Consider the following 22782-nt stretch of genomic DNA (forward strand, 5'->3'; position numbering starts at 1 on the left):
TGCAACAGAAATGAAAGAAAAATGTAAAGTACTATTTAAATAAATCATCCTTAGGTTTTCATAAATAAGCAAGTAGGAAAAAGGAGACATTTGAAGATACTTTATTTTGATGATAAGGTAATCTCACATAAAAGTCTTCATTATTTTATTAATTCATAAAAAATACTAAAGTCATTTAGAATTAAAAAGTTCACACCAAACCATAAAGAAATATTTTGTCTTCTCTTCACCCTGTAATGTGAACAAAAATATATTAAGTATTAATTAAATGAGTAAGTGCAGAAGGTAACTGGTTCTATTATTTGATATCAGAGAAATATTAGATAAATAAGAAGTTCTGATGGCAGTCCCTGAGGCCTCTGAATCAACCTCAACAAATTTTGAGTTAGCTGAGTCACTAATTAACATTTTAGGCATAATTTTGTTTCAGTATCTTTAAAATAAAGATTTTTTTTTTATTGAATTGCATTTTTTTGGTAGGAAGAGCATTTAATAATAGTTGTTAGGATGTATTTCACTATAGAGTGATATTTGGGGAATATCAACAATATTTAGCTTTGTCTGAACGTTTTGTTACCTGAGATAATTTAAACTCCCAAAGCAGCACGAGTTTTTGAAATCAGTTTTGGACCCTGCAAAGTAAGAACAAATAAGAATCATTAGATCAGCGGTTCTCAACCTGCGGGTCGCGACCCCTTTGGGGGTCGAACGACCCTTTCACAGGGGTCACCTAAGACCATCGGAAAACACATATATAATTACATATTGTTTTTGTGATTCATCACTATGCTTTAATTATGTTCAATTTGTAACAATGAAATTGGGGGTCACCACAACATGAGGAACTGTATTAAAGGGTCACAGCATTAGGAAGGTTGAGAATCATTGCATTAAATAAAGAAATTAGTTACTGTTCTAGTCATACAGTTAATTCCCCACTATCCAAGGGTGATCTCGAAAGTTTATAGATGAACCAAGTTAAAAATAAAGATATACATTTCTGATGCCAACAAGCTGGGACAATGGCAGCCAGAGAGAGAGAAAAATCCATTCAGATCAATAGTAGATTTTGTTTTCCCTACACTAATTTCTGTACACACTCAAGCACATTTAATTATATTATCTATTGAAAAGCTCAAGATTTCTAAGTATTATATATCTTTGGAATTCATATTAAAAAATCTAAACTTTTACACTAGGAAATAGACAAAATTGGCAAAAAGGCTAAATTATACAATATATTTTTTAAATGTAGTGATGCTATATTTAAATGTTTAATAATATAAACTAAAGACTTACAAAATGTAGCCAATTACAAATACAGCCAAAATTGCTAAATAATTAGATTAAGATAATTTCTAACTACTACTCTGTTGATATTCAAAGCTATGCTTCCTAAGGAGTTCAAATATATTTTCTGTAAATATTCCCCCAGGATCCTGTTTGCACATTTCATTTGCTAATAATCCATTTAATATATTCATCTGAACAGATAAATTTTAGGTCAGAAACTACTTAAATTACCATCAATCAGTTATATATTCAATTTATTATTTTACCTACTAGGAAATAAATCAAAATTAGTAATTTTCTTAATATATTTAAAATCATACTACTTCCTAATATTTGGTGAGAAAACTGTGATTATTTTTTAAATGTCACATAATTCTTCAGTCTATTTCTAGATGACATTTACATCTCTCTGGCATTATTTTTAAGGTATAGATCAGTGGGGTGTTCTTTTCACTATTCATTGCAGAAAATCCTGTACCAAGTCTTCTGAGTGTGAAAATGAGCTGCACATACCTCTTCTGCAAAGCAGACTTCCTGTTCTTGACCTTGGCAGCACTTTTCCAGTAGGCCAGAGAAATCTGCAATAACAGCTTCAAGTTGTTCCTCTGATATTTGTGGCTTTTGCTTCACAAGGTTAATGAGAAACCTATGATTTAAAACAAAACAAAATACGAGAGAAGTCTATTATGCAATGATATTTTTCTAAAGCCTTCCTCGTAGAGAATATTCAGAGTCTTGGCAACCCTCACCATAAACCCTCTTTCCATCAGCCCATAACCAGACTTAACTCACTTGTCTGATACTTTCATTAGAAAGACATCTAGAAACATGCCAAGTGTTCCACTGGTCTGCATTTGTGCAGATGATAGAGGAAACATTATTTAATAGTTTTACCACACTTACATGTAGTGAAATACAGTCTATTTCTTAATTATCCAGAATATTGTTTCCGATTCTCTCTTCTCAAAGGCCTAGATTTCCCAACACCTGCCATTCATAATTATGACACCCTTACCTGTGCATTAGCAATACTAACTGCCTGCTCTACTCATTGAGCAGTGCTTTCATGTTGGAATTAATGTTGGATGGAGCAAGAGGAAAGGCCTGCCAGAAGAAATAGCATTCTTACTGTACCTTGCAACATGCCCCAGATTTTAACAGAGAAAAAAGGGAAGACCAGGTTTTCCAAAATGAAGGAAGACCATTTACAAAACAGGCGAGTATTAAAATGCATGGGGATTTGGAGACCATGTGTCTCATTGACTTGCATTACCATTACAGAATGCCTCCCACAATTAATTGAAATGTGCACTCCATTTCTAAACACCCACACTTCATGGCTGAATTAAATATAGTTATTCTTTTCAAAGAGTAAATTATGTGAAAAAAGATTCAGTGGTGTTTTGGAATGAAAGTACCCAGACTTATTGTAAAGATATATCCTAATTCCATAAAATAAATTGTCCATTTTCCTCAGTCCCAAAATAACATTACCACAATAGTGCCAGTAGAGACTGCTTTGACAAACAGGGAATTGCCTGCCTTACTGAGTTTTTCCAGCTCTACATCCCAGTGAGGCTGTGAAGTCACTGAGAGAAGACTATTTTGAAAGCCACTTTCAGTGCTTTGGAGTAATACTGTTCTCCTGAGGAGCCCAAGAGTGTTGGGTGTGTAGCATAGAAATATCAACTGCTACTTGGTGTTGTCAGCCTTCTCCATGTTATCAAATAACAATTTCTTACTTACTGTTGCTTCATTGTTTGCAGTGCTACACCCTGAGCTTGGCACAGATCCTTATGGAAGATGAACTTGTCATCAGAGAACAGTGGAGGGACATATGTTTCATCCACCACCAAGCTGCTGAAGCATGGCCTCCTGTTGGCATACGAAGAAGTGCAGCACTGGCCAACAGCAGCGTTTACAGGCGTCTCTCCATGCCTGATGCATAATTGGCCAATAATAACGTCCGCCTAATTAGGAGAATGGGAAAAGAGAAAGCAAGGGGATTGAGCATTAGCCATAAAATTGATTCAGGTTTCCAGAAAATCATTGCAATAATTTTTAATGTATTATAGCTTAATTAGTATTATAAGAAAATGTGCTGTCTGTGTAGGATCATGTATTGTTACATTCTAGATTCTTGTTTACCCATTTATTTGGGATGAACCTCAGCATTTAGTGACAGATGTTCTATAGGTGATGTTGAAGATAGTCTCTTCAACTCTATTTTAGTTCTTTGAAAGATGATTCCAAAGGGGAAAACGTATCTTCCCTGACCTAAGAAATCAATCCATGGCTTACATTTTCCTTGTTATGTGGTTGAGTTCTCTATTTTACTTTTGGGACCAAAGAATCACCTTCTGAAGATAAGAATAGCACAAACTTAGTCACTGCGTGTGTGTGTGTGTGTGTGTGTGTGTGTGTGTGTGTGTGTGTGTAAGGCTTTCCTAATGTGGAATCCTCCTACCTTCCATACTTTGGAGCTATTTTGAAGCACTTACTAATAACTTGTATTAAGGGCCAACATACTTTTTGTGCACACTAGGTCTTAGGCTAGTCCTAATACAAATGGCTTAGGCGCATTACCTCGTGACAGCTGTCTCATGAGGATGGCACGATTTTTATTCTCCAATGCCAGATGAAAATGCTCATCAAGCATAGTGAGGTAACTAGCTTACCCCATGTGAAATGACTAACAAGTGGGAAAGGACTGTAGTTAGGAGCCCCCCAGAACACACTCTGGAACCATTGCACTATCCTACATTCCTGCATCCTCCCAACATATCCTATATAGTAAAAGGCTAATATGCAAACAGACTGAACGGCAGAACAATCGGAACAACCAAACAACTGAACAACCAGTCACTATGACGTGTGCTGACTACCAAGGGGTGTGTGTAGAACATGGTGGGCAGCAGGATGGTGGAGCAGGTGAGCAGAAATGCCAGACCAAGGTGGGGCATCAGTTGCTGTTATTGGGGCGAGCCTCTGGTGGTTACTGAAAATTCTTTGCTCTCATGTACTGCAGTCTCACCCAGTGCTTGCACCTGCTGCTGACGCCAGAGCTGCTGCTCGCACCCACTGCCAGTGCCAACCCCACTCACACCCACAGCTGGCACTGGTCCTGATCACTCGATGCCATCAGTGGGTACAAGTGGCGGCTGCTGGCCCTAATCGTCCCTGAGGGCTTTTACACCTCCCCCTGCTCCTGAGGGGTGATCAGGGCAGCAGCCACTGTTTACATCCACTGACAGCACCAGCCCCATTCACATCTACTGCTGGCACAGGCCCCAATCGCTCCACGCCTTCAGTGGGTGCGAGCGGGGTTGGCACCATCAGCAGTGGCAGCCATGGTGGGAGCAGTGGTGGGAGTGGGGCTGCCAGCAGACAGGGGACCAGGGGCAGTGGTGGGAGGGGCTTGGGTGGGGGTGCGGAGGATGGGCCGAGACCTGCCCCTGTGCCTACCACAGCCTCGCAGCCCACAGTAGTTTTCAAGGTATACAAATTCGTGCACTGGACCCCAAGTGGAATTCAATAAAAAACTAAGATAATGCTTAATCACAAGAAATTCTCCTTTTCCTTCTAGTCTCTGGTGAAAAGTCCCAAGATATGAAGACTAATTGGTAAATCACTCCCCATCATTAAAAAGAGAAAAGGGGAAAAATTTGTATACAATTTTGGTCATAATTGTGACTTTAAAGGAAAAGATTTTTTAAAAAACCTGTAATCATATGTAGGACACTGGTGACATCAGTCATTTTACTACTGAGAACATGGGACTTACCATGTTCTGTACCCTACACCCAAAAGGGAACAACTTATTCCTAAAATCACAATACGATTATACTACAAATGATAAAAGTATAAGTATGGCTAAAAATAACATGGCTAATTTTAATCAATCAAAAATGAAGCTTCTTTTTCTTTCTTTTCAACATTAAAGTACATATTTAGTGAACAAAACAAGGAAGTCATGGAGTGAATAATGTGTTGGCCATTTTCTCCTCCCTTTATGAAAAGCTTGCTCAGACATTGTTGAATAAACTGGTTGCATTTCCACCCGCCATTCTAGAACAGGAAGCCTAGCCACATGCTAACTGATCAGAGCTGAGTTCTCACACCCTTTCAACTAAATGAGTAAGTCTACTAAAGTTCCCTCCGCATTGGTTTCTACCATTTCCCCTGCATGGGAATTTTGAGGCCCTTTCAATCAAGCAGGGCAGACACCAGATGAGACTAGACAAAACACTCACCGCTCCCTCACCACAGGCCAGTTGTTTCTCCTCACTGAGCCTGCAACAGGTGGCTGCTGCACTTGCCATTTTTCTGGTGTAGGTCATCAGCTCAGGAGGGGTCAGCTGAGGAGCTTTCTTTGTATAAGCAACAAGAAACCTGAAAGACATTTGTCACCAAATCCTGCTGAGTCATTCACGAGTCTTTGGACTTACTTCTCCTCCAAGACAATCTTTTGGTGTCAGACGACATGAACTCAGCTCATTTTATCATCCACATGGTATTTGGACTAACTTTTGAGATTTGATTATTCTAACAACCACCCCTTATACTCCTGTTATACCAACAATCACAATGGGAAAGCAACCCCTGGGCAGAAGGTTGACTCCTATTCCCAACCTCAGAAGTTTCATTGATTTTAACTTTGATTTTTTGGTGCTTTAACCAAGACAGACTTTGACAGAATAAATAGCTTTACAGCTTGATTTGGGGGAAACCAAAGTGAGTGCCACAGATCAGACTTCACAGGCCATGCATGTTGCTTCCTGAGCTAGGGAATGGGGAGGGCTGCCTTCTCCCAGAGGAAATTGGGTGATCACATTATACTGACTCCCAATCTGAAATAGGAGCTGAAATTAGAGTCAGATGAGAGACTAATGTAGATGTATATTTCCCTCACCAGTTCGTAATTTTAAATCACCAAAAATACTGCTTAAAAAAAAAAACATACGCATTTTGTAAGTAATATTCTCCTAGTTTCTGGAAGAGGCCACAGCTTCGCTTTGCCAATGCTTGGTTCTCCTGGATATATTTCTCTAATTCTTCTTCCTAAAAATACAAACATTATTTCATACATTTTTTCTCTCTTCCTGGACACACAACTTTGTATGTAAAAATTGACCAATAATATTTTATTCTATGATGATACCAATCTTAGAGAAAGCAATTTTAGAGGATTTTTTTAAAAAAATATATTAAAGATGGCAAAGTTTCAATTGTGAGAATTAAAGAAAATGGACTTTGAGAAGAGTAAGTTTAAAACTTTGTGAATCACCAAGTTATTTGATGACGGAATTCAATCTTTGGATAAAGGATTGCAGTTGTTTCTATACAAATTCTTGCCTTTCTGGACTGTTAAAAATGAATATTATTTTTATTCTGTGCATCAAAGAACTTATGGGTAACATTTTTATTTCCAAAGTAAGCCACTAGTTGTTGACAACTAGTTAATAACTACTTAATATCTAGATGACTAATTAATAGATATAACTAGCTAACCGTTAGTTAATAACTAAATAATTTCAAACTAACAGCATTTTTAATGGATGATATCAATCCAGTATTTCATATTCTCCCTACAAAGCCAGAGCAATTTACCCCTTTATCCTGGCATTCAAGAGGGTTTTGGGACTGGGAACACTTCTCCAACAACTCCTGATATCCTTTAGCAACTCTTAGAATTACTGGGACAGCAAACTTAGTATGTCTTCTTGAATATTCATAAGTAAATCTGAAATATGTGTGAAAAAAACATGTTATTATAATTAATAGATAAATTCTTCCTTTGTTATATGGCAAGCAGAAATTAAAATTCAAATAAATAAACCTGGAGATCATATATAATTTAAACTATCTGCATGACAAAACTATCAGTACAAATTATAATACCCCCATTTGTTTTAAAATGCTGTGTCTTATCTTCTTTTGCAACCTTAATTTTGGCTTTTTAATTGTGGATTTTACATTCATTTATTCAACGAATATTTTTCCAGTGCTGACTCTATGCAAGCATTACTTTAAGTAGCAAATTTTCAATAATGTATAAGATAAAATACCTGACTTCTCCAAAGCATGCATTATAGGGGGCAGAAAAAAAAAAAAAAAAAAAAAAAAAAAAAAAAAAAAAACAAGAAATGTGTCATCTAATTTCCAGTGGTGATAAATCAATGAAGAGAAATAAAGGAAGTTAGAAGAGAGAAAAGGAGGTAACACCTAAGTTAAAGTGTGTGGTCAAGAAAACTCCCTCTGGTAGCTCTTTTAGACCAGAAACCTGGGTGAAGGAAGCCACACAAGTATCTGGGGGAAGATCATTCTCAGCTGAGAAAATGTCTACTGCAAAGAACCTTTCCAATTGAAGAACTGCTTCAATTATATAAACAACAAGCTGTGGACATGTATGGATGTGTAAATTTAAAGATAACTCTTGAGTTTACTAATTACATTCCCAGATTATAGAAATGGGTTATGTTAGTTCTGCTACCAATAAATTGTCAATATGGGTTCTTAAATCTCGGCTTTGTTCTTATTTTGCATAATTTTATTTAGCTGTGAAAACAATGTGTGAATGTCTAATTTTAATGTAAAAATAGAGTAATATCCTCGGGGAATATTAAAGAGAAACAATTGGGCCATTATTTTCATTACTACATTAGAAGCAGACTCTTAAATTTAGAAAGAACTTTGGAGATCATTATGTATAATGTCCTAAGAGCTGCACAAATTCCTCCTCTAATAGTGTCCATAGATATACACTGTACAATAAAGGAAAATGCATAGACTGCTTGTTCCCTTAAGGCAAACAGAATGAGAATATGCCCCATCAATTACAACAAATTACTGGACTGCAAATGTCTCTAAAAACCTTTCTATTTTCTTACAAAAATAAAACATGAATTCAATAAATAGCAAATAAACTGTCCCAATAAAATTCCTTTTACCTAGCATTAACTATAGCATTACATTGGGGGGGGGGGCATAAAATATGCACAATGAAAAATCACATTCTGAATCATGAGCCCTTCTTTTAAAAAAAGGTCACATCTTATGTGGAAATTCAAATGTGATCTTCCTATGAGTAATCCATACACGGATGACAATGCTTCAGATTCTAGAGAAATTCATACAAAATAAAATGCAGCCTAAAAAGCAAGCATTTAATAATAGTAATGGCGAAAGTCCCATCAATATAAGATAGATTTCATTCCTTATTCCTTAGTTATCTGCTCAGATATATATTTTGGCTAAGGACATTCTAGCATTATTCTCACATACCAAGCTAAAAATTCATGGCCTTCACTCCCCATTTCAACAACACAAAGCTGTCAGCTACATAATCTTTACTTGTGTGAATGTACATTGATAGAGTGTGTTTACCTTGCCATAAAGAGGTCTTTTTCCCTTGAAGAAAATTGGTTGAAATCTCTCTCTCCTAAAAACCTATTTAGAGTTGGAGATAAACCTTCAGGTTTGTCATCATTTTCTGCATGAATTATGCATTGACCAAGTTCAAGTGTGGGCAATTTGCAGCATTCTGCTATTTTGCTTGACAGAGTATCTTGTTGAGAACATATGTAGAACATAATTTTTTCCTGTGATAGGAAAAATAAAGTATACATTTTAAGGTTTAATGCATAACCTCAGGGCCAGTTTCAGGGAGGGAGGGAGAGAGGGAGAGAGGAAGGAAGGAAGGAAGGAAGGAAGGAAGGAAGGAAGGAAGGAAGGAAGGAAGGAAGGAAAAGGAAGGATAATAAAAGTAAGGAAAGAAGAAGACATTTTACCTTGTCTCCTATTTTAGTGCTTTCTCCCAATGTTGCCTTTCCTCACTTCTTTCTACCCCTGTTTATTCAGTTTTTTTGATAGTGGTCCCCTAAAACCTACTCATTTATTTTAATGTGAATCTTTTAAAAACAAAATATAAATGTACTCCTCAAACCAAATAAAGTGCACATTTATGTATAGCTTTCTATTAATGGTGAAATTTGCTGCTAAACACATTTGCTGTTGATATAACATGGAGAGCAAATATTCTGCTCTATCTTTAACAAAACAATCTGCAGTGACCCATAATGACCTCCAGAGGGCAGTATATCAATAATGAAATAGTTCACCTAAGTGGCCAGAAAGCAATAGAATGTACACATTCATCTGACAGGACTGAACATTCTGTGCATTCTCAGAAGGGACGATTAGAACCCATTATTCAGTCAGTAAAATCCAAGTTACATGCCATATTGAACTTAATGTTTCTACTTAAAAAAAAAAGTGGTTATGAGTTCCAGAAAATTTAAAAACTAATTTTTAAATGACTATACAAAGTAATAAAATTGTCAATTAAAACTGACCTCAAAGAAAGACAAAATTGTTCTCATTTACTGTCCCTTATCTGCATGTAAATACTTCTAAAAGGAAAAGTCAATAAAATAAGAAAATCTGTCTTGGTGGCAGCCCCATCTCAGTTCATCTTCCCCCCACTCCTTACACCAGGGTCTCTGCCTGTGCTCAAAGACTGTCACTCTCCCTGCAGTTGTGACTCCTCACTGACTTCCGAGACTAGCTCAGCCAAATCGCCACTGAAATGAACATTTTACCCTCACTTTCCACCTTCTGGAAACCATGTTTAAGCCCCCTTGGAGAAGAAGGTATATCATAGGGACCAGAGAGGGAGTGATTTGGGAATAGACAGGCCTCTCGTACAATATCTAGGGAGCCTAGGGTTGGCCAAAATAGATCAATGCCACACTGCTCAAATTGTGACTGATATGGCATTCTCCACGGATTCTGTTGTTGGCGTGGATTGGTCTTGGTTTTTAATTTTCCTAGAACCCTTCATTGGCACCTCTCTTTGGAATGGCTATAGCTTTACCTTATAGAATAGTTTCTGTGTTACTTTGTTGTAGTCATATGCTAAATATATCCTATATAATAAAAGGGAAATATGCAAATTGACTCTAATGGTGGGACAACTGGTCTCCATGATGTGCACTGACCACCAGGGGGCAGATGCTCAACACAGGAGCTGCCCCGTGGTGGTCAGTGTGCTTCCACAGGGGGAGCGCCGCTCAGCCAGAAGCCGACTCATGGCTGGTCTGCACAGCGGTGGTGGCGAGAGCCTCTCCCACCTCAGCAGCAGCACTAAGGATGTCTGACTAATGACTTAGGCCCACTCCCCAGTCGCATATCCCCTGGGGGCTCCCGGACTGCGAGAGGGTGCAGACTGGGCTGAGGGATCCCCTCCCCACCCGACCCCTCCCCCCAGTGCACGAATTTTTGTGTACCGGGCCTCTAGTTAATATATAATAGAGTGCCTCCCAGGTGCCAGGCATTGTGCTGGCAGCCTATGGAGATAACAATAAACAAAAGACAATGCCTACCCCAAGGAGGCATCTGTCTTAGCTCTCATATCAGCCTATAAATGCCTTGAGGTCAGCATGTGCACTGATGACAAATGTCCTTTACAGTGGCTATTGCATAGGAATTATTTAATATGTCTTTGTCAAATGAAAAAAACAAATGGATGAAAACCAAATACATTAAAAGTAAAGAGTCTGCCCCCCCCCCTCCAAAAAAAAAATCTGATGTGGAGGCCTTCTGAGATGGTTCCATCTCCTTCAGGAGTAAGAATGAATGGGTGGTGAACTCACAAGAGGAGAACATCCCTTAAGTGAAAGGCAGGATCAACAAAAGACCGTTTGCTTCACTAGCACCAAGTGTAACTTCACTGAGTCAGCTAGCTACCATCTCCTGTGACCAGCTCAAGTCAGATCGCCTTCCCCCGTTTAGAATGAGAACAAAAGAAAGAAAAGGGAGTGGAAATATGTCTTTTCTTTTTTTAGGAAGCAAGACTCCTCACCGCATCCTGCAGACACTCCAGCACGTTGCCTCTGCAGCATTCCTCATGAGTGTGAGCCACATCTAGGACCAGTTTCTGAATTTCAGTAAAATTAGTCTGGGGAAACTTTTGACTCAATTTTGTAATGGTTCTAAAGAGAGAGAGAAAAAGAATTTGAAATAAATCTTGGTTATTTATCAAAATTAAATAACATTTATCAAGTAGAAATATAATTTCATTTCCAAAGACAAAGAACTGAAATGTCCTTGTTATTTCAAGAGGGAAAGAAAAGTGCTACAAGTCCTGTTGGTTGGAGAAATTTCTCAAGGGAGTGGCTCTGTAATTATGACCTGGTCCCACAAAGGGTTTAGAAGTGACTTGTCTTTACCTAAAACGCTTCCTGGGAATTGTGATGAAACCTACCTTTTTGCTGTTCATCCTTGATGCTGAGCACTTAGGAACAGTGTAGTGAGTGGGATGAAGAAATTAAAAAAGGATAAACAAGTAAGAAATGGAAAATTCCATGAGAATGACAATCATTTTTTACTTGGGAGGAAAAAAATAATAATTCTGAGAATACAGGGAGGGGTCTGTATGTGTAAATAAATAAAATGGAACACGAAAATGGAGAAGAATAAGCATTCAGATGTGTCATCATACCAAGACATGTAGTGTGGCCCAAAAGGGAGGTGAGACATAAAAATATTTTTCCTCCTGCATTTCATTAAATTTAAGAGATATCTAGGTGAAACCCCTACTCCCTAGAGCAGCTGGTGATGCTACTACTGATGAAGATAATTTTTCTTCATAAATTCACAACATTTAAATTTAATCACTTATGAGTATCAAATAATAAATTCATTATAAAAATATCTAATTTATAGTTATTACTAAGATAAATTTAACTAAACCCGTTAATGAATCAATCTTTAAATTTCTAATAGAATGAGAGGGTAAAACGTAAATTTAACCTCTCCCAAGAAAAAATTTCAGTCAATCTTGGACCTAACTCCATGATTAAACACTTTAATCTAGACTTCTATTGTGTGCAATATTCTCAAATGTGTAATTTACAAGCAAATAAGCAAAAAATATATGTGAATGCATATAATTAATATTTTTGATTAGTAGCTCAGATGTTTCCTATACTAGAAATATTTCATCATAAAATTTGAAGAATATTTTGAACAGTGTGTAATTTAAAAACTTTTAGCAGTTTCATTGAAAAGTAAAATAAAAGAGGTTAAATTCACTTTAATAATATATTTTAACACCACACATCAAAAATATTATTTTAATACAGAGAACAGGTTGATGGTTGCCAGAGGGGAGGAGGTGTTGGGGGATGGGGTAAAAAAAGATGAAGGGATTAAGAAGTACAAATTAATAGTTACAACATAGTCACATGGACATGAAGTACAGCATAAAGATTATAGGCAATAATATTGTATTAACTATCTATGGTGCCAGTTGGGTATTGGAAATAGCCAGGGAATCACTTTGTAAAATATATGATTGTCTAACCACTATGCTGTATACCTGAAACTAATACAAAATAATATTGAATGTAAAATTTTTAAAATATACATTATCTTAATGTGTAATCAACATTAAAACCTACTAATGATATCTTGTACATCCTCTTCTTCATACAAAGTTTTTGGAATCTGGTGTATATTTTACACTTAGAGCCCAGTTTCCCATTTTCACTAGTGACCTTTCAAATGCTCAGTAGCTACATGAGGCCAGCGGCTGCCATATTTGATAGCAAGCTCTAAACCATTGGTAGTTCTGATCTTTATATCTGACTTCAATGTCTCATTGTCAGAATATAGAAAATTAAAGATCACTGACGCAGTAGACAAATAGGTATAATTAAATAAAATAAATCATGACAGGACGTAGAAAACTGGCTTCTGATGTCCAGCAGTATGCTCTTGGATAAAGTACTTTAATTACTGTGGCCTTCAAGTTACTCATGTGTAAAATGAAGAGGTTGAACTAGATGATTTAACTGGACTTATATTATATTCCTCTTCATTGTAACAACAAAGATAAAAGAAATGAAATAGAAGTAGGATGGGTGGGTGAAAAGATTAGATAGATGATAGATGATAGATAGATAGATAGATAGATAGATAGATAGATAGATAGATAGAAAATAGGATATCCTATATAATAAAAGCTTAATATGCTAAGTGGCCGGTCGTCTGGTCGTCCATTCAACCAATTAAAGCATTATATGCTAATGATATGCTAAGGCCACTCAACCACTCGCTGACATACACTGACCACCAGGGAGCAGACAGTCGACCAGCCACTATGATGTGCACTGACTACCAGGGGGCAGAAGCTTTGACCGGTAGGTTAGCTTGCTGCTGGTGTCTGGCCAATCAGGACTGAGTGAGATGGGCCAGACACAACCCTGGAGCCCTGTCACAGTCCCTTGCTATCAAATATGGCAGCCTCCTGGCTGGCCAACTTCCACATCTCTCCCCAGCCCTCATCGTGCACTGGTGGGGTCCCTTGGCCTTGCCTATGCCCTATCACAATCTGGGACCCCTTGGGGGATGTCGAAGAGCCAGTTTCAACCCCATCCTGCAGGCCAGGTGAGGGTGCACGAATTCGTGCACCAAACCACTAGTAGATAGATAAAGATAGATATAATAGGCTGATAGACAGAGAAAGACAATTTAAAAAGGGAGAAGGCAAATATGCTAAGTGTAAGAGTTAATATGACCAATTGAAAAATTCCAAATTTCCCTTTGAGCTTTTTAGCAGCTAAGACAAGAACACAAATTTCAGTAACATTGCTTTCATCAGCTAGAATACATCCTAGTTCTTCACACATGACAATTTCTTTTTCTCCTGTGACTAGATTCTAATTGACTCAAGTGAATGTTTTCATGGGAAGCAGCAATTGACATAATGGAATTTAAAGCAGAGTAGAAAGCAAAATTAATATAAAAAACTTGTACTTAAGCCAACAATATTAAATGACACATCAGGGAAGACTAATCTATTTTGAAGAGAATGTAGAAAAACAGCCTATGAGGTATAATTTGATTACAGCCCAGGAATGTAAGAGTATCTAGAATAGATCAGCAGTATAAGTCTTAGATGCCCTCTTTAAGTATTTTCTCATCTAGATTAATAAATGTGAAACAGCAAATTGATCTATTAGCTTTCTTCCAATCCTAAGATTTTGTGCTTCTTAATCACAAGAGCTCTCATCAAAGGAAACTGCTCACTACAACAGTGACAAAGAAAAAATGAACTTAAATTACAAAATGGTAGTTCTGCAGACCTCACCTTGTTCGCTAGATAGAACTTTAACTTACATGGCTCCGAAGGTTCGGGGTCCAAAATTTCTCATTACCGCACATACATGTTGATTTAACAAGCTGCTTTCTCTTAATTCTTTTGTAATTGATGCTGCCTAAAATTCAAAGAAACAAAGCATCAAGAAAGCATGTATTTTCTATTACGGCCTCTAATAATTTCCAAAACAGATATAGGTAAACTGTGAAATTCTATAAAATAATTTTTTCACTAAAAATTAAAATACAATACATTTTTGTAGAACTGTATTCATTTATTCATTATTTTAAGTTGGTTTATGTGCATCTATGCCACATAGATTTTTTAAAAATACCTTAAAATAAAAATCTTATGACTTTCATATTTGGGGTAATGAATAAACAACTGTAAGATAGATTGAAACCTGATAATTTATTAAATGTCTGCTCAGTCACAAAAAAATAAGATTGTATCACAGCCTGACATTCTGGAAATAGTCCTCATTCTTTGCAAATTTTTGTTGTAGGACTTCTGATGGCAAGTAATTAATTGTGGGTATTATTCTAGCTCCCTAAACCAATGAAAGCTATTTGCTTCTCTCAACCTAAGTTGTCTTGATTGTTAAATAACAATAACAACATGAGTTTTAACTGTGCAGGTCAACTTAAATGTGGATATTGTCAATAGGTACCTGTGCTATTTGTTATCTGTGGTTAGGATTCCACGAATGTGGAGTGCTGATGGTATGCATTGATCTATGCCATTTTACATAAGGAACACCTAACCCTTACATTGTTCAACGGTCAACTGGGTCAACTGCACTTACACCTCAAATTTGTTCTAAGGATTAAAAGAAATAATGAATGTAAAGCATTTATCATAGTTTTCTTTTCACTATTTTGTCTCTTCTTCTGTTCCTCTACTCCTATTCTATCCTCTTTTACTTTTTTCTTTTACCTCTCTTTCATTTATCAACTCTACATTTGTCTTTATTCCCACCAGACTCACTTCCTTAATAATAAAATAATTTTGGCTGAATGAAAGAATAAGTGAATGAATAAAAACAAAGCAAATTCAGGTTTTATAGCCCAAAGAGTATCAGACTGCTAAAATATGTTCTATTCTGGAAATGATATTCTATACAGAGCATATTTCCATTTTTAACTTTGGTTTTAATGAGTCATAGCCAGATGAAAGTAATGGTTCAGATATTCACACAAATATAATACCTTTGTTTGGAAGCATTCTATTGCATTTTCAGCTTTGCAACAAAGTGGAATTATTTTGTCATAATGAGCAGCCAAAGAAAGAAGTATAGGTGCATACAGGAAGGGATGCCTCCTTGCTATCTCATAGATGTATCTGTGAAATGAAATAGAACTATAAGATTTACAAGCACATAAAATAAGGCCACTACTGCTTGGAAGTGGACTGTGGAATATGTTTAAAAATACAGAAAACCATCATACTTTTTGTCCATGTGCTATGAAAAATTTTTCTCACTAAAAATCCCCAGGGGGAAAAATTGGACAACAGATACCATATTCTAATGTGAGAAAAAAATAGGCGGAGATGCTGACTAAGCTTCTTATTAAAGTGTCCTTTTCAGCAAGTCTACTCAAGGGGCAGCAAGGCCCGACAACCACTGAGTAAAACAGAATGGTAGGTGTGTTTTCCTCCTCAGTGCAGAATTGAATTATCTCTCTTGTCAGTCTCCAGAGCAGATTTATTCTAAGGGCAGTCCCCCTAGTTTTCTGGTTTAGGTAGCCACATAGGAGAATACCAGTGATTAAGGGTTAGATACAGGCTTTCTTAACAGAGAACCTGGGTTCTAATCCCAGCTTGGGGATATACTAGCAATGTGTCCTCGGCCAATTTCTTTAATCTTCTACACTTCAATCTCCTCATCTGCAAAATGGAAAGAGGAAGGAAAATGAAGAGAAAAAAGGACAAAAAGACATCACGGGCTTCTGTGAGCATAAATCTGATCATATGCGGCAAGAACACATGTTCTTGTAACGTCTGTGCACAACAAATGTTAGCCATCTTTGTGTACCTCACATGTTCCTGGATCACATTTCTTTATTTAAAGGACATTTGTTCAAAACACCAAATATTTGACTCGGAAGAAGTCCTTTTGTGAGGTACTAATGCATCCTTGGGCAAACCGAAATGGAGGAGTAGAAGGGAAAAGCCAAGATGTATCCCAAGAGGCCACAGGAGCACTGGAGGGTCTGCTGTGTGGTCGCCGCAGCATCCCTCTGGCATGCTGAGGAAAGAGAGGAGCACTGAAAGCTGCTCACCGAGCTTCCCAGTGCAGGACCCAGTGCTTCTACTTCTCCGTGTTTGAGAGTGCAACTGTCATTTGCAGAAATATTAGATTCTGCTTGGGACTGCTCCCTTGCTGGGGTTTTCATCTACCTCTGCCTTGGATCCTTACCGGTTCATGAACGCCTCCCTGTTTTCTTTATATTCTTTACAACCCGTGACAGGTTCTGGAAGCTGGAAAGGTGGGATGGATGCTGGAGAGGCCTTTTTATGTGCGAGAAAACAGTTATGTCTTTCTTCTTCACGTTGGCTGCAGCAGTCTGAAAGTCCATACTTTTCAGAAATTTCCTTCTCGTGGCAAATTTCTTCCAGAAAGGCAGGGAGCTAAAAGAAAGATTTCTTTTTAATAAAAGACAACTGACTTTACTTTTAAAATCTGGAAAACACATTAAAATTTTTCGAATATCCAAAATCGGGACTATAGATTAAGGAAATAATTCCCCATACAAATTCCCATATATGTAGTTTTTTTGTGTTTTTTTTTTCTATCACCATTTAACCCCTCTTCCACCTCTACCCACTGCCTTCTCCCCCATAATCACCACACTGGATATTATTTTTAGGCCAAAAAAATATTCTGAAATGGAACAAAAATAACTTCGAACATTTTCATGGGGCATAATTACAGATTTACCCAAAATATTTTAAAATGTACATTTTAAGTATTTAAAATCCTTTTGTGTTGTCTTAACTTTACCAGGGTCAGATGATGCCACCAATATTCTGAAGAATGACACTGAGGAATCCTGTGTTTCATTCATTTCAGGGAACTTTTAATTTAGCTTTCAGAGCTGCTAACATTTAGAGAATTGGGGATATCTTAAGTATGTCTTCCAGTACCTAAGCTACATAAAAATCATGCCTTTAACTTTATAAAGATAAATTGCCAATCTGTGAAATTATGCTGAATCTCTCCTCTGAGATAGTTGCAATATGAAATGTATGATGTTGAATTTATACACATCCTTAAAAGATTATCAGGACAAGCCAGAAATAGAGATGCAAAACAGGGGTCTTTATTAAATCATCAAATTCAGATTAAAAAGTGCTTTATATCTTTTAAAGGGTATCTCCTCTAAATATTCCAAGCACATTGTCTTTTGGCCACTTCACCAACCCACCATGACAAAGGATTCTCTGGGCATTTTGCTCCATAATTAGGGTTGCTCTAATTACTATCAAGTTCTTTTCTATATTGAAATAAAGTAACAATAACTATTATTTATTGATCTTCCACATTAGAATACCCTTATACTAGAAAGAGTATTCATTATTTACCTGAAATTCAAATGTAAGTGGGCTTCAAGTTTTGTTATTGCTGTTTGCTAGGTAACCCTATGAGCTGTGCATCTCGCATTCACTGCAGTGCAGGGTGCAGTGTAGTGAAGCTTCCAGGGGTATCAGTGCTGCAGCCACATGGCCTCGTTGAAATCCTGGTTATATCTGGGCTCCTTTAAGCAAGTTACTGCGCCGCTCTATGACTCGGCTTCCTCAACTGGAAGATTAGCATCTATCCTTTGGACTATCATAAAGATTTAATCAATTTATATTTGCAAGCAAAGCTGATATTCTGCCAATAAGCCCCAGCCAGGGTCTCTTGGCTCACTGGACAGCCATTCTGATTCATTGGTGCTATGTTCTATGTCATAAAATATTTTGAGTATCAATATGTATGTAACTCTGTGCTTAATAAAAATTAATTCTATTACTAATATTATATCAATTTCCATGATAATCCTGAAATGGAAGCTATTATTATTCCTTATTTTATAGATAAGGAAGCTAAAGGTTAAAGAAGTTAAGAAATACGCCTATGATCACCCAGATGCTCTTATATCAGAACATTAGCTCCTAATCACCAGGCTTATATTGTCTCTTTATAATAGTCACTCATTGTTTTCTCTTCTACCCTCTTTAGCAATTCAGAATTAATCTAATGCCTCTTTCACACAATAATTCTTCAAATATTTAAATGTGTTTCTTATGCTATCCCTGTATCTTCTCTTCTGCATGTTAAATTTTGGTCAAATTTAGTTTGGTCAAATTATTATTATTATTATTATTATTATTATTATTATTATTATTATTATTCACTCACCTGGTTTTCTAGACACCCTGCAGGCTGTTCATTGCCAGTGGGTTTCCCAATTACAGGCAATACATCTTTTACCATTTTGTTTACTTCCTGATAAGTGGCTTCTTGAACAAACTGGGCAAAAAATATGGTAGCTCTGGAACAAAAATACACATGAATGCTTAAGAAGCACATTATATCAAGCTTCTTTCTCTAAAGTTTAGTTTTTACTTGTTTTTGGTTTTTTTATGTTACGACCTATTTAGGGGGTAACCTTTGTTAAACATTCATGTGAAATTAAGTTCTAGCCATTCAGGAAAAATATAATCATTCTTCTTGTCCTCATTCCCCATAAATATACACATATTTGTTAAAATCAAAATAAGTGAGTTTTCTATAAAAGAAGTTCCTCCTGCACACCCCCACTGAGGATTGAGCCCGCAACCTGGGCATATGCCCTGACCAGGAATCAAACCTGTGACCTCTTGGTTCCTGGGTCGATGCTCAACCGCTGAGCTACACCAGGCTGGGCTATGCTTTTATATTTTAAAAAAATCATAGGACTACCCAATTTTATTTAATTACTTAACTAAAATTATCATTGCTTTGCACATTTAAAGTGGATCTACACAAGCAAAACTTACAGATCAGCTAAATTCACCTCTGCAGAGCATTGGGAAGAATCCAGTATGGAAGCTGGAAAGCAAAATAAACTTCATGAAAAATGGTGTTTTCATTTGCAACCAGAAAAGTAATCATTATCACATGTAAATGTTTGTATTTAAGTTAAAGGTAAACAATTTTAGAAATAAGAAGACATTAAGGATCATCTATCCAAACATCTTAATTTTGTACTTAAGAAAACTAAGAAACAAAGTTAAGAATAATTTATAGTAGACTTAACACTAAAAATCCATATTTTATATCTTCTAATTGTTTGTTTCTCCCCTGTACTGTGATGCTCTAACAGGCTTGGAAATACAGTGATTATAATTACTAATTTTCACCATTCTTTTGAACATATTTACACCATAGTTTGCCCATTTGTATCCCAGTCACATTGTTTCTTCTTCAGTTAAATAACCCATTTTTCTCTAAAATAAAGAATAAAGATGTTACTTATATTACTTATTTTACCAGTCTGAGGGGGTTTTGCATGTAATGGAACCAGGATTATGGTGAGATATATATATATATACTATATATATATAATATATCAAAGTAAATAGGTATATCAATTGAATAAATACTGTACAAAAATGAATTCAACATGAAGAATACAAAGCATTCACAGATATTAAGCACTGCCATAATTTTGTAAACCTCTTGTAAAGTTACAAATTTATCATGTTTTTAATAATATTCACCAATTAAATATTCCCCCTGTGTAGAACAGTAAGGGTGATGAATAAATTAAGATAAATGAATAAATTCAAATTTAAGAATTTTAATATAGAGAAAAGACATAAAAGTAAAACAAAATATCTTACCTATTCCATATGCATTGTTATGCATTGTCCTGGATTCAGTGGTATTTAGTAGGAAAATTAAAAGAATTGATACCACCCACTTCATAGTTATTAGTTATTTCGTTGTTGTTGGCAAAGGTCAGGCAAGAATACTGAAAATCATGCTGAAATTCTTTTATACCCTTTTCAAGCAATGCCTGTTAACTAGTAATCTTTTATTGGCGTATCTGTTACTTTATTTCCTTAGGTTGAAATGGACCACTTGCCAATAATTAACAGCACAGGGATTATTTGTATTTAATGTTCAAGGACACAGGCCTCTTTTGGGTGGAAAAAGAAAAAAGCAACTTGAAAATTCATCCCATGTTGAAAATATAACAAATATTCTTTTCAAACTATATAATATTCAAAGAGATTATTTTTCCCTAAATTGTACAATAATTAATTCCTTTCAAATTAAAAAATGAATGAAACTATAAAGAAAAGAAACCAAACTTTGCATGAAATTCAACTAAATCCATCAATTCATTAAAAAATATTAATTGAATGCCTATCACATGCCATGCTCTGGACACAATGACCAGCTCAGGCTTTCTCTGAAGAACCATTGATTAATTATTATGTTGCTGTTTAGCTCAAAATTCCATTTCACCTGATTCATATGCCAATAAGGTCCATTTTTAAAGTATTTGGCATACTGTGTATGGCTTGACATAGAAAGCTTAGAGAGCAAACCAAGTCCTATCATCAGTTTATTTGTTAAAAATAATTTTGTATGTGTGTCAAACTTTGAAGTGGGTTCATTTAGCAACTCAAGATAATTATTTTAGTATTCAATAAAGTGCACTTACAAATGCCACCTGATTCTAAGAGTTCATCTCATATCTTCCTTGTCTATGAGGGCTGCACATTAAAATTACTAGAGTAACTACTAAAATTATCAGTGCCTAGACTGTACCCCAGACAAATTAAATCAGAATCTTTTGGAGTTGGGACCCACACAATAGTTTTTTCTAAAGCTTCACAGATGATTCGCTATTGTACAGTTAATATTTAAAAATCAAATCAGCTCTGGTAGAAAATAAGTAGGAATAAGGTGGAATATTATGCAGCCTAAAATAATTTTGTGAAATAATATTTGATGATATGGAAATATGCTCAAGGCTGGATAATCCAGTCTCATCATTCATCAAAAGATTTGAGGGGACATATGTAAAAAGTCAGGCAAATAATAGGACTTTATAAAATTTTGATTATTTCAATATTATAGATATAGATATAAATAGGCACATAATTATAAATAATATGTGCACATTAAGCTAGAGGTGTGCTGTGACAGCTACCAGTCTCATTCATCAGGACCCTGATAAGACTAAACAAGGAGTAACAGCTTCACTGTCAGTCCGGGATTTTGTTTTGTTTTGTTTTGGATCTTTCCTCTGATACTGTCCTGGTTTTGTGTCTTCCTTTAATCTCCTTCCATGTTCTCCCTCACCACGCCGACTTCTGCCATTTTTCACCATATGATCAGAATGGCAGTGCAGTTTCATGGTTAAACATGTGGGCTCAGGACCAGGTCTGAATTTTTGCCCCATCACTTATTGCTGCATGACTTTGGATGAGCTATTTAAATTTCTCTGGGCTTTTTTTTTTATCATCCATAAAATAAGGATGGTGATGGGCCTCTTTCATGAATGACTGGGGATTAAATAAATTAATGAGCATAAGAGGCTCAGAAGAGGGCCTCGCACAGAGTAGCACATCGTAGATGGGAGTTTTATTTATTCACTTAAGAAGAACACGAAGTCTGTATACCCAGCACTGAAATTGGATTAGAATAATCAGTAACAAGAAGCAGGCACCATCCCACTCTTGCTACATTGAGCATCTCATGGGAGAAACAGACAGTTAGGTCAGCAATCACAGAACAGTGTGATGGATGCAATGGTAAGAAGAGTGAAAAAAGAAACACCTGACATCTTTAGAGGGTGTCAGGTAAGTCTTCCTGGAATAAGTAACATTGTATTGGACATCTGAAGAAAAACTGGAGGTGAGCCAAATAAAGAGGGAGGGAAACATATCCAGGCAAATGTAGAAAATCGTGGAAACATCCCCTGGTAAGGGCAAGCATGGTGTATATAAAGACATGGATTTTCAATAAAGTACAAAGTTTAAAGATGAGAAAATTTATTCCATGAAGGACATTTTCTGCAAAGCTGGCAGGGTCACATCCCAAAGACCTTTTAAATCAAACTACACCTCATCCTAAGATAATACAAAAGAAAGCCAATGAAAAATCATGTGTGTGCTTTGAGGCCATCTCTCTTGGTATAGAGGGGTACAAGATTGTGATAAGGATATAAGTTAGGAAGTTTTTGCAATAATGATCCAGTAAGTGGCCTGAATGAGACTAGTGCTAATGGGAAATGAGAGCTATGGATGAAGTTAAGTGGTATGAATGAGATAAAACCAGAAGA

The 22782-nt window shown here is 36.3% G+C and overlaps 1 protein-coding gene across 1 annotated transcript; it reads right to left on the bottom strand.

The window, feature by feature from the left end:
* Positions 1-587: 587 nt before the first annotated feature.
* On the bottom strand, positions 588-20411 carry AFP (alpha fetoprotein; the record flags this gene model as incomplete). Its single annotated transcript, XM_081082861.1, has 14 exons — positions 588-632; positions 1807-1939; positions 3040-3263; positions 5547-5685; positions 6257-6354; positions 6904-7036; positions 8680-8894; positions 11156-11285; positions 14476-14573; positions 15664-15796; positions 16875-17086; positions 18861-18993; positions 19481-19532; positions 20327-20411. 14 exons carry the CDS (start codon positions 20409-20411, stop codon positions 588-590), a joined length of 1830 nt encoding a protein of 609 aa, XP_080938987.1.
* Between the last annotated feature and the right edge of the window lie 2371 nt (positions 20412-22782).

This window comes from Myotis nattereri, assembly GCF_964212035.1.
Source record: "Myotis nattereri genome assembly, chromosome: 1".
Classification (NCBI taxonomy): Eukaryota; Metazoa; Chordata; class Mammalia; order Chiroptera; family Vespertilionidae; genus Myotis; species Myotis nattereri.